The sequence below is a fragment of the Bombina bombina genome, chromosome 5 (genome assembly GCF_027579735.1).
Source record: "Bombina bombina isolate aBomBom1 chromosome 5, aBomBom1.pri, whole genome shotgun sequence".
NCBI classification, from domain to species: domain Eukaryota; kingdom Metazoa; phylum Chordata; class Amphibia; order Anura; family Bombinatoridae; genus Bombina; species Bombina bombina.
Window position 1 is genome coordinate 323,817,038 of NC_069503.1, and position 17,804 is coordinate 323,834,841.

General features: G+C 38.5%; 1 protein-coding gene across 4 annotated transcripts in view; it reads right to left on the reverse strand.

The window, feature by feature from the left end:
* Positions 1-17,804, reverse strand: part of DGKB (diacylglycerol kinase beta) — a 1,179,919-nt gene that overhangs the window by 782,742 nt on the left and 379,373 nt on the right. For all 4 annotated transcript variants that reach the window (XM_053714112.1, XM_053714113.1, XM_053714111.1 and 1 more), the window contains one exon: positions 11,528-11,688. In XM_053714112.1, the coding sequence (XP_053570087.1) occupies positions 11,528-11,688 (161 nt within the window). The remainder of the gene's footprint in view (positions 1-11,527; positions 11,689-17,804) is intronic.

A 17,804-nucleotide genomic window follows, 5' to 3' on the forward strand; every position in this document is an offset into this window, starting at 1 on the left:
GTGCGGTGTGACGCTCTGCTTTCAGGCAAGTCAACCCCAAGACGGCGTGACACTGCCGTACCAGGGATGTAGCATAGTACCTGGGGAGCTGGGGGGGTGCCATATATGTGGAGCAAGACGCAGAAGTTGAAGAGGACTCAGCCGAGGAAGAGGTTATGGAAGAGGATGGAGTAGGAGGAGTAGAGGAGGTAGCAGTAGGCCTGCCTGCAAGTCGTGGGGGTGTCACCAACTCTTCTGCAGAGCCACGCATTCCATGCTTGTCAGAAGTCAGCAGGTTTACCCAATGCGCAGTGTAGGTGATATACCTGCCCGACCATGCTTTGCAGACCAGCTATCCGTGGTCATATGGACCCTTGCCCCAACGCTGTGTGCCAGACATGCCATAACTTCCTTTCTCACAACAGAGTACAGGTTTGAGATTGCCTTTTGTGAAAAGAAATTTCTGCCAGGTACCTTCCACCGACACATCATCATCAACCGCTTCACTTGTATCTGAAACATCAAGAAAGGAAGCAGCAGCGGGTACAACATCATCATCATCATCACACCGTACCTCCATGTCGGTAATGCTGCATGACTGAGACTGATCACTATTATCTACATCCTCTGTCAATGATGGTTGCGCATCACTCATTTCTTCCTAATGATAATGATGTGTCAATAACGCCTGTGACAGATCAAGTGAAGCGGCTGTGGTGCTAGTGTTGGTGGTGGCGACAGGCGAGGGAGTGTCACTGGTCACTTGAGACCTGCCCAAAGCACAGCTGGACGTAGATGGTGCGTCAAGGTTAGGAGGACTAGCAGCGGAAGCTGAAGAAGATTGGGTGTCCTGTGTTAGCCATTCAACTAGGTCCTCCTCAGAAGTTTTTGCATCCCCCCTGGCACCTGGCGTCTGAACAATGTGCATATTTGTAGGGTCTAAAGGAATCACAGCACCACGACCACGACCAAGGAACCTGCGGGGTGGCCTGCCTCTGCCTGTCATTTTTTTTAAAATGCACACTAACAATACTATTACATCAATTGAGTGGTGGCACTGTGAAAGTGGGCACAGTATACGCTGTGAGACTGACAACAACAAAAAAGACAGATGTTTTAAAAATCACAAATTGTTAATTTTTTAAAATATTACAAGTACTGTGACAACAAATATGATTATTTGGCACTAGTTGGCAAATGGGCCTGTCTGGCACACACGCTGGGAGAAAGGAAACTGCAATTCAATGGCACTAGGAGACTGAAGAATCACAGTCAAAACAGTTATGATTAACAGAAATTCCAATCCTGTTACAATAAATATAATATAATAATTGGCTAGGTGGGCCTAGCACACAGCATGCTGCAAGGCAGGAGGAAAGTGCAATTCAATGGCACCAGCAAACTGAGGATTCACAACAACTATTAACCAAAATTTTAATTTTTAATTATTAAGAATACTGTCACAACAAATATGATTGGTGTAAATATTTTTCAAGTAGGCCTGGCACACAGGCTTGGAAGGCAGTAGAAAAGTGCAATTCTAGGGCATGAGCAAACTGAGGATTAAGATCAACAACAATCAAGGACTTTTTAATTTTAATTAGTAACTATACTGTGACAAAAAAATTATGATTGGTGTAAATAGTTGGCAAGATGGCCTGGCACAAAAGGCTGGCAGGCAGGAGGTAGATGCAATTCAAGGACACTAGGAGACTGATTACTGACAGTCAAAACAGTGATGATTGACAATTTTTGCAATACTGTTAAAAGAAATATGATTGCTGGCAATAATTGGCTAGGTGGGCCTAGCACACAGCAGGCTGCAAGGCAGGAGGAAAGTGCAATTCAATGGCACCAACAAACTGAGGATTCACAACAACTATTACCAAAAAAAATTATTTTTAATTATTAAGAATACTGTGACAACAAATATGATTGGTGTAAATATTTTTCAAGTAGGCCTGGCACACAGGCTTGGAAGGCAGTAGAAAAGTATAATTCTAGGGCACGAGCAAACTGAGGATTAAGATCAACAATCAAGAATTTTTTAATTTTAATTAGTAACTGTACTGTGACAACAATTATGATTGGTGTAAATAGTTGGCAAGATGGCCTGGCACAAAAGGCTGGCAGGCAGGAGGTAAATGCAATTCAAGGACACTAGGAGACTGATTACTGACAGTCAAAACAGTGATGATTGACAATTTTTGCAATACTGTTAAAAGAAATATGATTGCTGGCAATAATTGGCTAGGTGGGCTGGGCACACAGCAGGCTGCAAGGCAGGAGGAAAGTGCAATTCACTGGCACCAGCAAACTGAGGATTCACAACAACTATTAACAAAAAATTTAATTTTGAATTACTAAGAATACTGTGACAACAAATATGATTGGTGTAAATATTTTTCAAGTAGGCCTGGCACACAGGCTTGGAAGGCAGTAGAAAAGTGCAATTCTAGGGCACGAGCAAACTGAGGATTAAGATCATCAACAATCAAGAATTTTTTAATTTTAATTAGTAACTATACTGTGACAAAAATATTATGATTGGTGTAAATAGTTGGCAAGGCACAAAAGGCTGGCAGGTAGGAGGTAGATGCACTTCAAGGACACTAGGAGACTGATTACTGACAGTCAAAACAGTGATGATTGAACATTTTTGCAATACTGTTAAAAGAAATATGATTGCTGGCAACAATTGGCTAGGTGGGCCTGGCTCACAGCAGGCTGCAAGGCAGGAGGAAAGTGAAATTCAATGGCACCAGCAAACTGAGGATTCACAACAACTATTAACAAAAATTTTAATTTTTAATTATTAAGAATACTGTCACAACAAATATGATTGGTGTAAATATTTTTCAAGTAGGCCTGGCACACAGGCTTGGAAGGCAGTAGAAAAGTGCAATTCTAGGGCACAAGCAAACTGAGGATTAAGATCAACAATCAAGAATTTTTTAATTTTAATTAGTAACTATACTGTGACAACAATTATGATTGGTGTAAATAGTTGGCAAGACGGCCTGGCACAAAAGGCTGGCAGGCAGGAGGTAAATGCAATTCAAGGACACTAGGAGACTGATTACTGACAGTCAAAACAGTGATGATTGACAATTTTTGCAATACTGTTAAAAGAAATATGATTGCTGGCAATAATTGGCTAGGTGGGCCGGGCACACAGCAGGCTGCAAGGCAGGAGGAAAGTGCAATTCAATGGCACCAGGAAACTGAGGATTCACAACAACTATTAACCAAAATTTTAATTTTTAATTATTAAGATTACTGTCACAACAAATATGATTGGTGTAAATATTTTTCAAGTAGGCCTGGCACACAGGCTTGGAAGGCAGTAGAAAAGTGCAATTCTAGGGCACGAGCAAACTGAGGATTAAGATCATCAACAATCAAGAATTTTTTAATTTTAATTAGTGACTATACTGTGACAAAAAATTATGATTGGTGTAAATAGTTGGCAAGACGGGCTGGCACAAAAGGCTGGCAGGCAGGAGGTAAATGCAATTCAAGGACACTAGGAGACTGATTACTGACAGTCAAAACAGTGATGATTGACAATTTTTGCAATACTGTTAAAAGAAATATGATTGCTGGCAACAATTGGCTAGATGGGCCTGGCTCACAGCAGGCTGCAAGGCAGGAGGAAAGTGCAATTCAATGGCACCAGCAAACTAAGGATTCACAACAACTATTACCAAAAATTTAAATTTTTAATTATTAAGAATACTGTCACAACAAATATGATTGGTGTAAATATTTTTCAAGTAGGCCTGGCACACAGGCTTGGAAGGCAGTAGAAAAGTGCAATTCTAGGGCACGAGCAAACTGAGGATTAAGATCAACAATCAAAATTTTTTTAATTTTAATTAGTAACTATACTGTCTGTGACAACAATTATGATTGGTGTAAATAGTTGGCTAGACGGCCTGGCACAAAAGGCTGGCAGTGGCAGGCAGGAGGTAAATGCAATTCAATGGCACTAGGAGACTGAATATTTGCAGTCCAAAAAATTATGATTTTTATTTTTTTATATACTGTTACAAGAATTATGATTGGTGCCACTAATTGGCTAGTTGGGCCTGGCACACAGGCTGGCAGTTATGAGTCGTGGATGGTAGGTAGGGCAGCAATTTAACACAGTATGCTGTGTAAGTGACAAAAACACAGGCCTGATAGAAAATTAAGTTAGATTACACTAGAAAAATATTTTAAAATTTTAGATTTTAATTTTAAAATTATGTTAAGAAGTGCAATGCACATATGACTCTATGAGTGGTTGCACTGGCTGGCTGCTACGTAGTGCAGCAATTAACAACAGTATGCTGTGTAAGTCAGATAGACAGTTAGACACAGGCCTGATAGAAAATACAATTAAATTACACTAGCATAATGATTTAAAGACTTTTTTTGGCAATTTAAAGAAAAAGGTTAAGTACATATATATGAGTCGTGGCTGATAGCCTTGGAAGGGCAGCTATTAAAAACAGTAGGCTCTGTAAGTCAGATACACACACGCCTGATAAAAAATACTATTAGATTACACTAGAAAAATGATTTAAATTATTTTTTGGGGGGGAAATTAAAAATAGGTTAAACACATATGAGTCGTGGCTCATAGACTAGGGAGGCAGCAAGTAAACACAGAAGGCTCTGTATGTCAGCAAAACACACAGGCCGGATAGAAAATTATATTAGATTACAATATCAAATTTAAACTTTTTTTTTTTATATATTAAAATTAAGGTGAAGAAGAATAGATATGAGTGCTGGGTGGCTGCCTGGCACAGACCAATTAACCAAAAGACTGAAAAAAATGAGGTATATTAATGTTGTGAGCCTGACAGACACAGGCCTGATAGTAAATGTAATTAGATTACACTAGCAAAATATTTTTTATATTTTTTTTTAATTTAAAATAATGTTATAAACGGATATTAACACTGGTGGCTGCTGGCTGGCACAGAGCAATGAACCAGAGTATATGCTGTGTGACACTGGCCTGATAGAAAATGAAAAATAATTACACTAGCAAAATAATTAAATTTTTTGGTTAGTTAAATTTAAACTAATGTTGTTAGGGAGATATCAGTGGTGGCAGTGATCACAGCATATGCTGTGAGCCTTAAACACACAGCCTGAAAGCCAGGCAAATGCTAATAAAAAAAAAAAAAAAAACGGCACAAAATATAGCCCTAAAAAGGGCTTTTTGGGGTGCTGTGCTTGCAGCAGAGATGAGTGGAGTCCTTCTGGACTGTAAATACACTAGCCTAGCTATGTTTTTCCTATTAATGTCAGGAGCAAAAACACAACACGTCCTCTCATTAAGAAAGCAAGGTCATTATGAGTCTAAAATGGCGGATTCCGAGTAGCTGGGAGGGTCTGTGAGGGAGTGTCTGATGTTGATTGGCTCTAATGTGTCAGGCGGCTGTGACATAAAGGGTCAAAGTTTCCTCAATGATGACACATAGGGGCGGATCGAACAAACGCGAACAAGCTATGTTCGCTGTGAACCGTTCGCGGGCGAACAGTTCGGGACATCACGACTAGTGCTAATTTTGAAAAAAAATGTTTTGGAAATAGCAAAGTGCTACTTGTATTTATGGCCCTATAACTTGCAAAAAAAGCAAAGAACATGTAAACACTGGGTATTTCTAAACTCAAGACAAAATTTAGAAACTATTTAGCATGGGTGTTTTTTGGTGGTTGTAGATGTGTAACAAATTTTGGGGGTCGAAGTTAGAAAAAGTGTGTTTTTTTTCATTTTTTTCTCATATTTTATATTTTTTTTATAGTAAATTATAAGATATGATGAAAATAATGGTATCTTTAGAAAGTCCATTTAATGGCGAGAAAAAAGGTATATAATATGTGTGGGTACAGTAAATGAGTAAGAGGAAAATTACAGCTAAACACAAACACAGCAAAAATGTAAAAATAGCCTTGGTCCCAAATGGACAGAAAATGGAAAAGTGCTGTGCTCATTAAGGGGTTAATAAATTGCCATAGCCACATTTTTTACCTAATTTCTTATGTATTTGTTAACTATCTCCTATACACCTTTAGCTTGAGCGCTTCTCCATATTATTTTTCTTGCTAATTTTGTTCTTTCCTATCGTGAGGGACTATAGGTTTGGGGAGTTTGGTGGGTTTTCAGCACACACTACTTTGCATATGTGTTTAACTCTCTGTATTCCTTGGGCAATTGAGATACCAAAGAAGTGCACAGAACTTTGACTGGTTTCTGAAGACAAGTCTAAATACATTACCGAGACCATGACAAAATTTTGGACCTACCGGAAAATGCAGAGAGTTAATCACCTGAAACTGGAGGGCTTCAAAATGGAGAGCCCCAACAGCTATGTATAATGGAGTGGTTTCATGAGTAACGAGTGCAGGCTGAAGGGGCCTGCCATCAATGGCCTCAATAGCAAGCGGAAAGGACCGAGGCAATACAGGAATGGAGTGCTGTCATACAAAAGCACTGTCAATTAAATAGCCCGCAGCACTGGAGTCAACAAGAGCCTGGGTGACTATAGAGTCCACCCAGGAAAGGACAACCGTGACTAAAGGTTTCTCCTTTAGCAGTTCCGGGGACAAGGTTAAAAAACCCAAGGTCTGCCCCCAACAGGACCTTAGGTGCGAACATTTCTCGGCCATGTAGGACAAGACTTTAGAAGGTGACCCTGTAACCCACAATAGAGGCAGAGCCCCTCCCTCCTCCAAAAGGCACTCTCCGCCGCGGAGAGATGCCTGAATCCCAACTGCATCGGCTCAGCAGTACCTGGTGACTCGGGACCAGGAGACATGGGAGGCATGGGTGGGAAAGAAAATATAGGAGACAATGGAAAAGCATGCTTCTGCAAGTGCTCCTTGAAATAGGGCCTCTCTCTGAGTCTGATGTCAATTAGGATTAAAAAAGACAACAAAAGCCTCAAGATCCTCTGGTAAATCTCTGGCAGCAACTTCGTCTTTAATCGCATCAGAGAGCCCATGAAAGAAGGCAGCAACTAGGGCTTCATTGTTCCAACCTACCTCTTCGGCAAGCATACGGAACTCAATGGCATACTGAGCAACAGATCTCGTACCTTGCTGAATGGACATGAGTCATTTGGCAGCAGAGGAGGAGCGAGCCGGAATATCAAATACCCTTTCGAAAGGAGGCCACAAATTCAGGTTAATTAGAAATCACAGATTTATTAGTCTCCCACAAGGTATTAGCCCAGGCAAGAGCCGTGTCAGAGAGTAAAGAGATGAGAAATCCCACCTTAGCTCTGCCAAAGGGAAACACCTGAGGTAACATCTGAAAGTAAATGCCCACCTGGTTCAAAACCTTCTGCACTGATTAGGATCACCTCCAAATCGCTGAGGTAGAGGTGCAGACGCGGACATGCTCCTGGTAGGACTAGGTGCAGCAGCGGAAACCAGAGCAGCCATAACTTGTGGGATACTCTGGTCCAAATGTGCAGTGCGGGTCAGCAGGGTTTGCAGGGCAAGTGCAAATTGATCCAAGCAGTGATCCTGTTCATCCATCCTGGAAATGATGGTAGGTAAAGGTGGATTATTAGCACCATCAAGATTCATGGCCCTTGCGTAATGTCAGGGTGCCAGGAATCAGACTAAGACGAGAAGTACAAAAAAAATCACACCTTTGTTAAAAACAAAAAATAATAAAAAGTCCACAAGTTCATACATTGCCCAAGTATAGGTGTTACTGTATGTGCTCCTAGGTGCTGTATTACTTGAATTGCTGGATTACCTTAAAATTACTGAACTCTGCTTGTCTGACTTCTCTGCCTGTTTAACCCTTGAATTGCCGGATTGCCTTATCATTGCTGAACTCTGCCTGTCTGACTACTCTGCCTGATTTACCCCTGAACTGCTAAACTGCCGGATTATCTTTTGTTACTGACATCTGCCTGTTCCCAGATTATCTTTTGTTACTGACATCTGCCTGTTCCTGACCACTCTATTGGTTTACCCCTGAACTGCGATACTGCTGGATTGCCTTTCTGCTGATGAACTCTGCCTGTCTCTGACCATTCTCTGTCTTAATCTTTTTGCCGTGAAGGACTACCCTGTCTACCGTGAGTACTGCTTATCTTATTTCTTACACTCACTTTGTTCTGGGATATTTCCATATCCTTCTGCTTGATGCCGGGATAAGAAGACTACTGGCCAAGTGTGGTCTGATACAGAAATATCCCACAAGCATTACAGTACCTTTATGAAACTTGCTTCAAGCTTTCAGAATTGTAGGTATTCCCTAAAATACATTTTTTTTCAAATGGAAACAGAGGAGAATATAAATAGCTTAGGCCTAGTTTCCAATGAGGTGATAAAGTTTGGAGACTCAAAGTAACATAAAAATCTTCATAACTTAAGACCTAGTTTCCACTGAGGTGGTAAATTGTGGAAACTGGTGAAAAAATTAAAGTCTATTGAGATTTTTTAGGTTACCACCAGTTTACAAACTTTACCACTTCAATGGAAACTAGGCCTTTTATGGGGATACATTTTTTATACCAGCTTCCTCCATTTACCACATCAATGGAAACTAGGCTTTATTTAGTGCTCATTCATTAAATAGTAAGCTACTGAAGTGGCCGAAATATAAAAGTTGTTTACGGCTCCATTTTAGTTATAGGTTTACATTAAAATATTTTGTGTAGTGCGTGCAGTCAATCTTTTCATATGTGTAAATTAACATTGTGTTAACGCTTCCATCCAATGCTGGTTTGTTGCTATGTTAATCTAACCTGATACTATAAAAGTTATGTTTAATGTGTGCTTGATTATATTTTATATGTAAAAATATATTGATATTTAAATAGGAACATAACTCCAGCTAGTCCTATACCTGGGTCAGCAATAAATATTACATATAACAATATATTTTAAAAAGTAACCCAATTCCACCGTTTGCAAACCAAAATATCTCAATGGGAACTAGGCCTCGTAAAGCTTCTTTTCCCTCTTTTACACATAGTTGAGCATGCCAAAAAGTTTCAGACTTTCAACAACTTCGGACAGTGTTTTACCTGTTTGCACGTTCAATGGAAACCAGGTGTAATTTTGCGTTTCTCCACTTCTATTATTTTCTATAAGACACGTAATTTTATTTTCGTCAGTCAGACCCCGGCTAATGGGCTAGTTTACATTTAGGTGGTAACATTTGGAAACTGGTGGTAAAAACATTTTTCTCCATTAAAGTCTATGGAGAATTGTTATGTTACCACTAATTTCCAAACGTTACCACCTCAATGGAAACTAGCCAATGATGGAAAATGCGCCATGGTAAAGCCCTGTGTTTCTGGTTAGCCTTCATGCTCACCAGAAACACAAGTTATGAAGCAGCGGTATAAAGACCGCTGCTCCATAACCTACCTGCCTGCCTGCTCTGAGGCGGTGGACAGACATCGCAGGAAATCAGCCCGATCCAATACGATCTGGTTGATTGACACCCCCTGCTGGCGGCTGATTGGCCGCAAATCTGCAAGGGGGGGTGTTTCACCAGCAGTTCACAAGAACTGCCAGTGTAATGATAAATGCAGACAGCGTATGCTGTCGGCATTTATCGATGTGTGGCGGACATGATCCACAATATCAGATCATGTCCGCTCACACATTAGTAAATAAGCGCCTAGGTATTAATCTAGGCCCATTATGGCATATTTGATGCCACTATTTGGCCGCAAAATATGATCATATAAAAAATATTGTTAACTTTTTTTTTTTACAAATTGGGTTTCTCACTAAAATTATTTACACACAACTACTGAAGTCATAAGACAAATGATTGTAAATACCCTTTTTTCAAGAAATAGCAGACATACATGGCTTTGCCATTGGTTTTTGGCAATTAGAATGGCACTAATTGAAGCTGGGCACCACACTTCTGGCAGTAAAGGGTTTTTTTCAGGTAGCTTGTAAGGTTAAAATGTGCTCTAGTGTAGGGATTACCCACCAGCCTGGTACCCCCCCCCCCCCATCCTTACCTCTCAAACTGCTATCTCCCCCCAACACACACACTGGTTACGACCATCTTATATGCTGGCATTTTTTGTAGTTTTTTTTTTATATTATATATTTTAATCTCCGACATCCCTAATTTCACCACGATATCTCTTTTACATCCCCTCTCCCACTGTCCCCTGTTATGTATGTTACTGGCAGTAGTCTGCAAGTAGCAAATTATGACATTTTTTATATTTTATACATTTTTAAAAATATTTGATATATTTTTTTCTGTAGCGTAGAGATCCCCCTCTCCCTCCCCACCTCCTCCCACCAATCTCTTATTTTGTTTTTCTATTGTTTAGGGTATCATCTCCCCTCCTCTAAACAATTTTCTGTAGCATAGGGTCCCATCCCTTCCTCCCTCCCCACTGCCTAAATATTTTTGCCTCCCCCGATGCCTCTCCCTACTCCACTGGACCACCCACCTACCTCCCTCCTTCCCTCCTACCACTCCCACTCAGCACCAACACAGAATCGCTACAAAGAGATACACAGATAGTATCACTCTCTGTAACAATACTCATTCTAGCTTCATATGGTAAGAGAGCACCATATGAAGGCAAATGACTTCTACTTCCTGTTTGTGGCTCAAGCTGTCAGCAGGGAACATAACATGCGCCTCTATGTTAGACATAGGTACTATGTCAACATACTATGCTGGGCAAAGTACTGTGTGATGTATTACCTACGTCCAAATGACACAAGGGGTGAAACAGCTCTTTGGTGTTGTTGAAGAGGAGCTCAAAAATATTAGCCCTGCTAAGCGATAACAAAGTTAAAGTAAAACGTTTTCACTCAACCAAAAGCCTCATATGCAGTAAGATCTATAAGTCGCACAGACATCTATGGCTACTACGAAACCCGAAGCTGCACTAAGCCAAGTGTGCTAAAGCGGAAAGTGTGTTAAGAAATACTTGAAATAGTATTGTTCTTCATTTAGAATAAAATATATTTGTATTTTTAAACATATATACATATATATATATATATATATATATATATATATTCGTCATTAATATGCTAAGTACAGGAGGAGAAGCAGGCGCAGAATCTCCGGTCTGCTGTCATAAGGAAAAAGGTAAGTATTTAAAAAACAAAAATGCTTCAATGTAAATTTTAATGAATGAAAGTGCCCCTGTTTTTAATAGTATTTTTTAAAAAAAAAAAACAAGCACTTATTCATTCAAATTTACATTTACTTTAAACGGATAAACAAAAAAAAATGTAAATAACTTTTCAATTTGCTTTTGTGATCAATTTTTCTTAGTTTTCAGATATATTTTGTTTAAGAGTAATTCTAGGGTAGCTCAAGTGAATGCACGATCCTGAGCTCCCGCCAGCCTACCCAGACTTAATCTTAAACAAAGGATACCAAGAAAACAAAGAACATTTCATAACAGAAGTAAATTAGAAAGTTATTTAACAATTTCACTCTCTGTCTGAATAACAAGCATTTCATTTTGACTTTGCTACCACTTTAAAACACTTGAAATTAAGAAAGAAGCAAAATACATCTCACCACTCCAATAGAAAAGTAATTATTAATGATACTGTAAGGCACTGGGTCTCCTTTTTCATCTTTATCATTTGGAATAACTTCAAATTTCCATCGATCAAGCAAAACAACTGTAGCATTTTCAATATCTTTAAGAGTCTTCATGAGGTTCTCACCTTCATAGCCTAAAAAATATAAAAAGCATGAACACTTTAAATATATACCCAAAAATATCAATCAATACTAGAGTTTAATAAACAAATAGATCTTGGTTATTGTATGTTGTATCATATTCTATGCAATATTGCAGGATGCTTATTTTAATGCAAAGACTGCACATTAGAAGTTAGATCATTACCATCTATACAAATGTTTATATAATATATATTTTTTTTAAATCAATCCTCTGAAGTGGTGGAGAGGTTATAAAACAGTAGTCCTAAGAACTGCTCAGAAGCGACTGCCTCAACTTAGGTTGAAAGCAAATGGATTTTCATTTATGAGTAAGAACAAAAAATAGTGAAGTTCACAACCACGAAAATGTTGTCAAAGAGAATTTATACAATAATATTGTGTTGAGAAAAAAAAATTCCATGCTTATTTGGAGTCTTAATGTGTTTGGTTATAACAGTGTAACCACATTTTTATACCTCGGGTTTAATATTTACTCTGTCTTTTTATTACCCCTATTCCTAAGTTCTACAAGAAAGTATTACATTCATTATACCCTTATTTGTAAACATGCCTACCAATGCAATATGAGCCAGTAATACCATCACACAGTGGTGAACAATCTGTATGCAAGAGCTAATATAAAATACCAAAAATGGATTTTATTTAAAACGCTAGTGTATGCTCTGTAATCCAAAATGAAGGATTTAGGAGTTATTGTTTAACAGACGTAAAGTGAAAGTCAATCCTAGTGTTGTTCAAATGCTAGGATTGACTATTGAAACAAATAAAGGGGACTTTCATTCATGAAGTATAAGATACTTCTTGTAGAAGGCTCCTTTATTTATTTCTAGCGATTGCCGTTCTTAGCTGCTGCAGCAGCTCACGGCAAATTTTTTTTTTGCTAAGAGGTGACATTTTCACCTCTTAGCCAATAGCCGTGCGGTAAATCCGGCTTGACGCCCATGGGAGCCTTAGCGTGTTAATCCTTTTAAGGTACTTTATATAACCACTTTATAACATTGGGAATAACACTCCCATCACTTAAAGGACACCTTTCTGTGGCCTAGATTTAGAGTTGGGCGGTAGCCGTCAAAACCAGCGTTAGAGGCTCCTAACGCTGGTTTTTACCGCCCTCTGGTATTTGGAGCCAGTCATTAAAGGGTCTAAAGCTCACTTTCCAGCCGTGACTTTTCCATACCGCAGATCCCCTTACGTCAATTGCGTATCCTATCTTTTCAATGGGATCTTTCTAAAGCTGGTATTTAGAGTCGTGGCTGAAGTGAGCGTTAGAAATCTAATGACAAAACTCCAGCCGCAGAAAAAAGTCAGTAGTTAAGAGCTTTCTGGGCTAACGCCGGTTTATAAAGCTCTTAACTACTGTGCTCTAAATTACACAAACACCCATAAACTACCTATGTACCCCTAAACCAAGGTCCCCCCACATCACTCTATTAAATTTTTTAACCCCTAATCTGCCGCTCCGTACACCGCCGCCAGCTAAATTATCCCTATGTACCCCTAATCTGCTGCCCCTAACACCGCCGACCCCTATATTATATTTATTAACCCCTAATCTGCCCCCCTCAACGTCGCCTCCACCTGCCTACACTTATTAACCCCTAATCTGCCGACCGGACCGCGCCGCTATTATAATAAAGTTATTAACCCCTAATCCGCCTCACTCCCGCCTCAATAAGCCTATAATAAATAGTATTAACCCCTAATCTGCCCTCCCTAACATTGCCGACACCTAACTTCAAACATTAACCCCTAATCTGCCGACTGGAGCTCACCGCTATTCTAATAAATGTATTAACCCCTAAATCTAATTCTAACCCTAACCCTAACACCCCCCTAAGTTAAATATAATTTTTATCTAACGAAATAAATTAACTCTTATTAAATAAATTATTCCTATTTAAAGCTAAATACTTACCTGTAAAATAAACCCTAATAAAGCTACAATATAAATTATAATTATATTATAGCTATTTTAGGATTAATATTTATTTTACAGGCAACTTTGTATTTATTTTAACCAGGTACAATAGCTATTAAATAGTTAAAAACTATTTAATAGCTAAAATAGTTCCAATAATTACAAAATTACCTGTAAAATAAATCCTAACCTAAGTTACAATTAAACCTAACACTACACTATCAATAAATTAATTAAATACAATACCTACAATTATCTACAATTAAACCTAACACTACACTATCAATAAATTAATTAAATAAAATACCTACAATTATCCACAATTAAAGGTAGGAAAATTCTGATTGGCTGATGGAATCAGCCAATCAGAATCAAGTTCAATCCGATTGGCTGATCCAATCAGCCAATCAGATTGAGCTCGCATTCTATTGGCTGATCGGAACAGCCAATAGAATGCGAGCTCAATCTGATTGGCTGATTGGACTTCTGACTTCAGCCCGATGATGGATTTCTTCAGCCGCCGCTTGGATCCAGACTTCAGCCCGAGGATGGACGTCACTCTTCAGCCCCCCGCTTGGGCTTGGATCAAGACTTCAGACCCTCTTTTGGACAGATCGGGACCCGGTGAGGTGAAGACAAGGTAGGGAGATCTTCAGGGGCTTAGTGTTAGGTTTATTTAAGGGGGGTTTGGGTTAGATTAGGGGTATGTGGGTGGTGGGTTGTAATGTTGGGGGGGTATTGTATGTTTTTTTTTTACAGGCAAAATAGCTGAATTCTTTGGGGCATGCCCCGCAAAGGGCCCTTTTCAGGGCAGGTAAGGTAAAAGAGCTTTGAACTTTTTTAATTTAGAATAGGGTAGGGCATTTTTTTATTTTGGGGGGCTTTGTTATTTTATTAGGGGGCTTAGAGTAGGTGTAATTAGTTTAAAATTGTTGTAATATTTTTCTAATGTTTGTAAATATTTTTTTATTTTTTGTAACTTAGTTCTTTCTTATTTTTTGTACTTTAGTTAGTTTATTTAATTCTATTTATTTGTAGGTATTTTATTTAATTAAATTATTGATAGTGTAGTGTTAGGTTTAATTGTAACTTAGGTTAGGATTTATTTTACAGGTAATTTTGTAATTATTTTAACTATTTTAGCTATTAAATAGTTCTTAACTATTTAATAGCTATTGTACCTGGTTAAAATAAATACAAAGCTGCCTGTAAAATAAATATTAATCCTAAAATAGCTATAATATAATTATAATTTATATTGTAGCTATATTAGGGTTTATTTTACAGGTAAGTATTTAGCTTTAAATAGGAATAATTTATTTAATAAGAGTTAATTTATTTTGTTAGATAAAAATTATATTTAACTTAGGGGTGTGTTAGTGTTAGGGTTAGACTTAGCTTTAGGGGTTAATCCATTTATTACAGTAGCGGCGAGATTCGGTCGGCAGATTAGAGGTTAATAATTGAAGGTAGGTGTTGGCGATGTTAGGGAGGGCAGATTAGGGGTTAATACTATTTATTATAGCGTTATTGAGGCGGGAGTGAGGCGGATTAGGGGTTAATAACTTTATTATAGTAGCGGTGCGGTCCGCTCGGCAGATTAGGGGTTAATAAGTGTAGGCAGGTGGAGGCGACATTGTGGGGGGCAGATTAGGGGTTAATAAATATAATATAGGGGTCGGCATTGTTAGGGGCAGCAGATTAGGGGTACATAGGGATAATGTAGGTAGCGGCGGTTTACGGAGCGGCAGATTAGGGGTTAATAAGTGTAGGCAGGTGGAGGCGACGTTGTGGGGGGCAGATTAGGGGTTAATAAATATAATATAGGGGTCGGCGGTGTTAGGTGCATCAGATTAGGGGTACATAGGGATAATGTAGGTAGCGGCGGTTTACGGAGCGGCAGATTAGGGGTTAAAAAAAATATGCAGGGGTCAGTGATAGCGGGGGCGGCAGAATAGGGGTTAATAAGTGTAAGGTTAGGGGTGTTTAGACTCGGGGTACATGTTAGAGTGTTAGGTGCAGACGTAGGAAGTGTTTCCCCATAGAAAACAATGGGGCTGCGTTAGGAGCTGAACGCTGCTTTTTTGCAGGTGTTTTTTTTCAGCTCAAACTGCCCCATTGTTTTCTATGGGGATATCGTGCACGAGCACGTTTTTGAAGCTGGCCGCGTCCGTAAGCACCGCTGGTATCTAGAGTTGCAGTGGCGTTAAATTATGCTCTACGCTCCCTTTTTGGAGCCTAACGCACTGAAAACCCAGCCATTCTGTGAACTCTAAATACCAGCGGTATTTAAAAGGTGCGGGGGAAAAAAAGCACGCGTAGCTAACGCACCCCTTTGGCCGCCAAACTCTAAATAATACCGCCAAACTCTAAATCTAGCCGTATGTATGTGCACAACCATTGGAAAATCATTTTTTTTTATCGCTGACCCTGTTCCTTATATTTTATGGTAACTAAAATGGACAAATAGCACTTGGACACTTGATTTTTTTTTTCCTATTTTGCTGGCATACATTTAATCTCTCCATTGTTTTTATATATATTTCATATTTTTTAGATATCGTATATATATTTTTTAGATATTTTATACCACTTAGTCCATTATAGACTATTGCAATAGTGTCATTTTTTATGAGTTAAGGATAGGGCCGTCATTAATATTGACTTGACCCTGGGCAAAGATTTTCTTGCCCCCCCCCCCCCCCCATGAAATTTCGCTCTCCAACCCAACATCCCAAAAAACAACTAAATCAATTTATTTTATATTTTTTAAAAATTATTAGCCCAGCAGTGGATCATCCACTGCTGGGCTAATCATTTAAAACAAATTAAATAAATTGCAATATGTGAAACTGGACCTAAGCAGTACTAATAAGTAAATAAATATATAAATTCCTCCACTGTGGATTAATTTAATATGCTTTTGAATGTGATTCTGGTGTGAGGTTAGCTAGTTAAAGAGATTTAGGACTGGGCCCTGGGCAGCTGCCCCTTTTGCCCTGTATTAAAGACGGCCCTGGTAGAGGATCCAGATCCATATCATTATTTTATTGTAATATTTTATTGTGATACAGTATTGTTAAGAATAAACTCATGCTCTTCCCCATACTTAATTGTTTTATATATCATTTATATTTCTTTGCTTACTATAATTATTTAATTTTAGATCAATATTTGATAAAACTAATACCCGCATTTCAACTCACTAGATATTAGATATCACCCTCTATTAATTTATATATCATAGTAAATACCCTATTGCTTCTCTTAGCGCTGCTCCCCTTCTTTGCTTTATGTAAGTATTTTAACCCGTACAGGTTATTTAAAAAAAATATGAATACTCGAATATTTCATCAGTATTGCTTCAATTTCTTTAAATTTAGTTGTTGCAATAATTTGCTACTGACAGACTGACTGCTAGTAACAAACACATCAGGGAGCAGTGGAAGGGGGAGGCTTAGAGTGTTGTTTGGGGAGGATAAGGGAGGTGAGAAGGTGAGGAGGGATCCCTACATTAAAGAAATAAAATATTTAAAAATAAAATAAATAAAAGCCCTATACAGCATACTAGCAGACTGCCATCACCTAAGATGGTGGTAAACAGTGATGGGGGGCAGAGTTGTTTGGGTGGGATCAGGTAGGAATCAGGGGATTCAGCAAATAATAACGTAGCTAGCTGATTAACCCTTTCACTGCCAGGAATTTTGACAGTTGCAAAAAGCGGCCTTCTACTTGCCAAAAACCAATGGCAGAAATGTCTACTGTTTCTGAATAAAGGGGATCCCAGAAAAACTACAATAATTTGTCTTATCACTGCAGTATAGTTGTGTGTAAATAATTTTAGTGAGAAACCTAAAGTTTGCAAAAATGTTAACAATTTTTTATATGATCGTATTTGGCGGCCAAATAGTGGCATTAAATATACCAAAAATGGGCCTTTATCAATATTTTATGTTGTATACTTTAAAAATATATATATTTTCATAGGTAAATAAAAAAGGTCTCTATTTCTGTTGAAGGACCAGTAAACACAAAACAGTTGGCCTAAAACTAGAAAGATTACCCCCCAAATAAATCCTATAGCAAACTTACTTTGCCAAATCCGAGTAGAAATCTATCACAAAGTGATAGCAAAAATACTAAACATTATCCGGTCAAGTTTTTCTCTGAAAATTCCCAGTAGCAAAG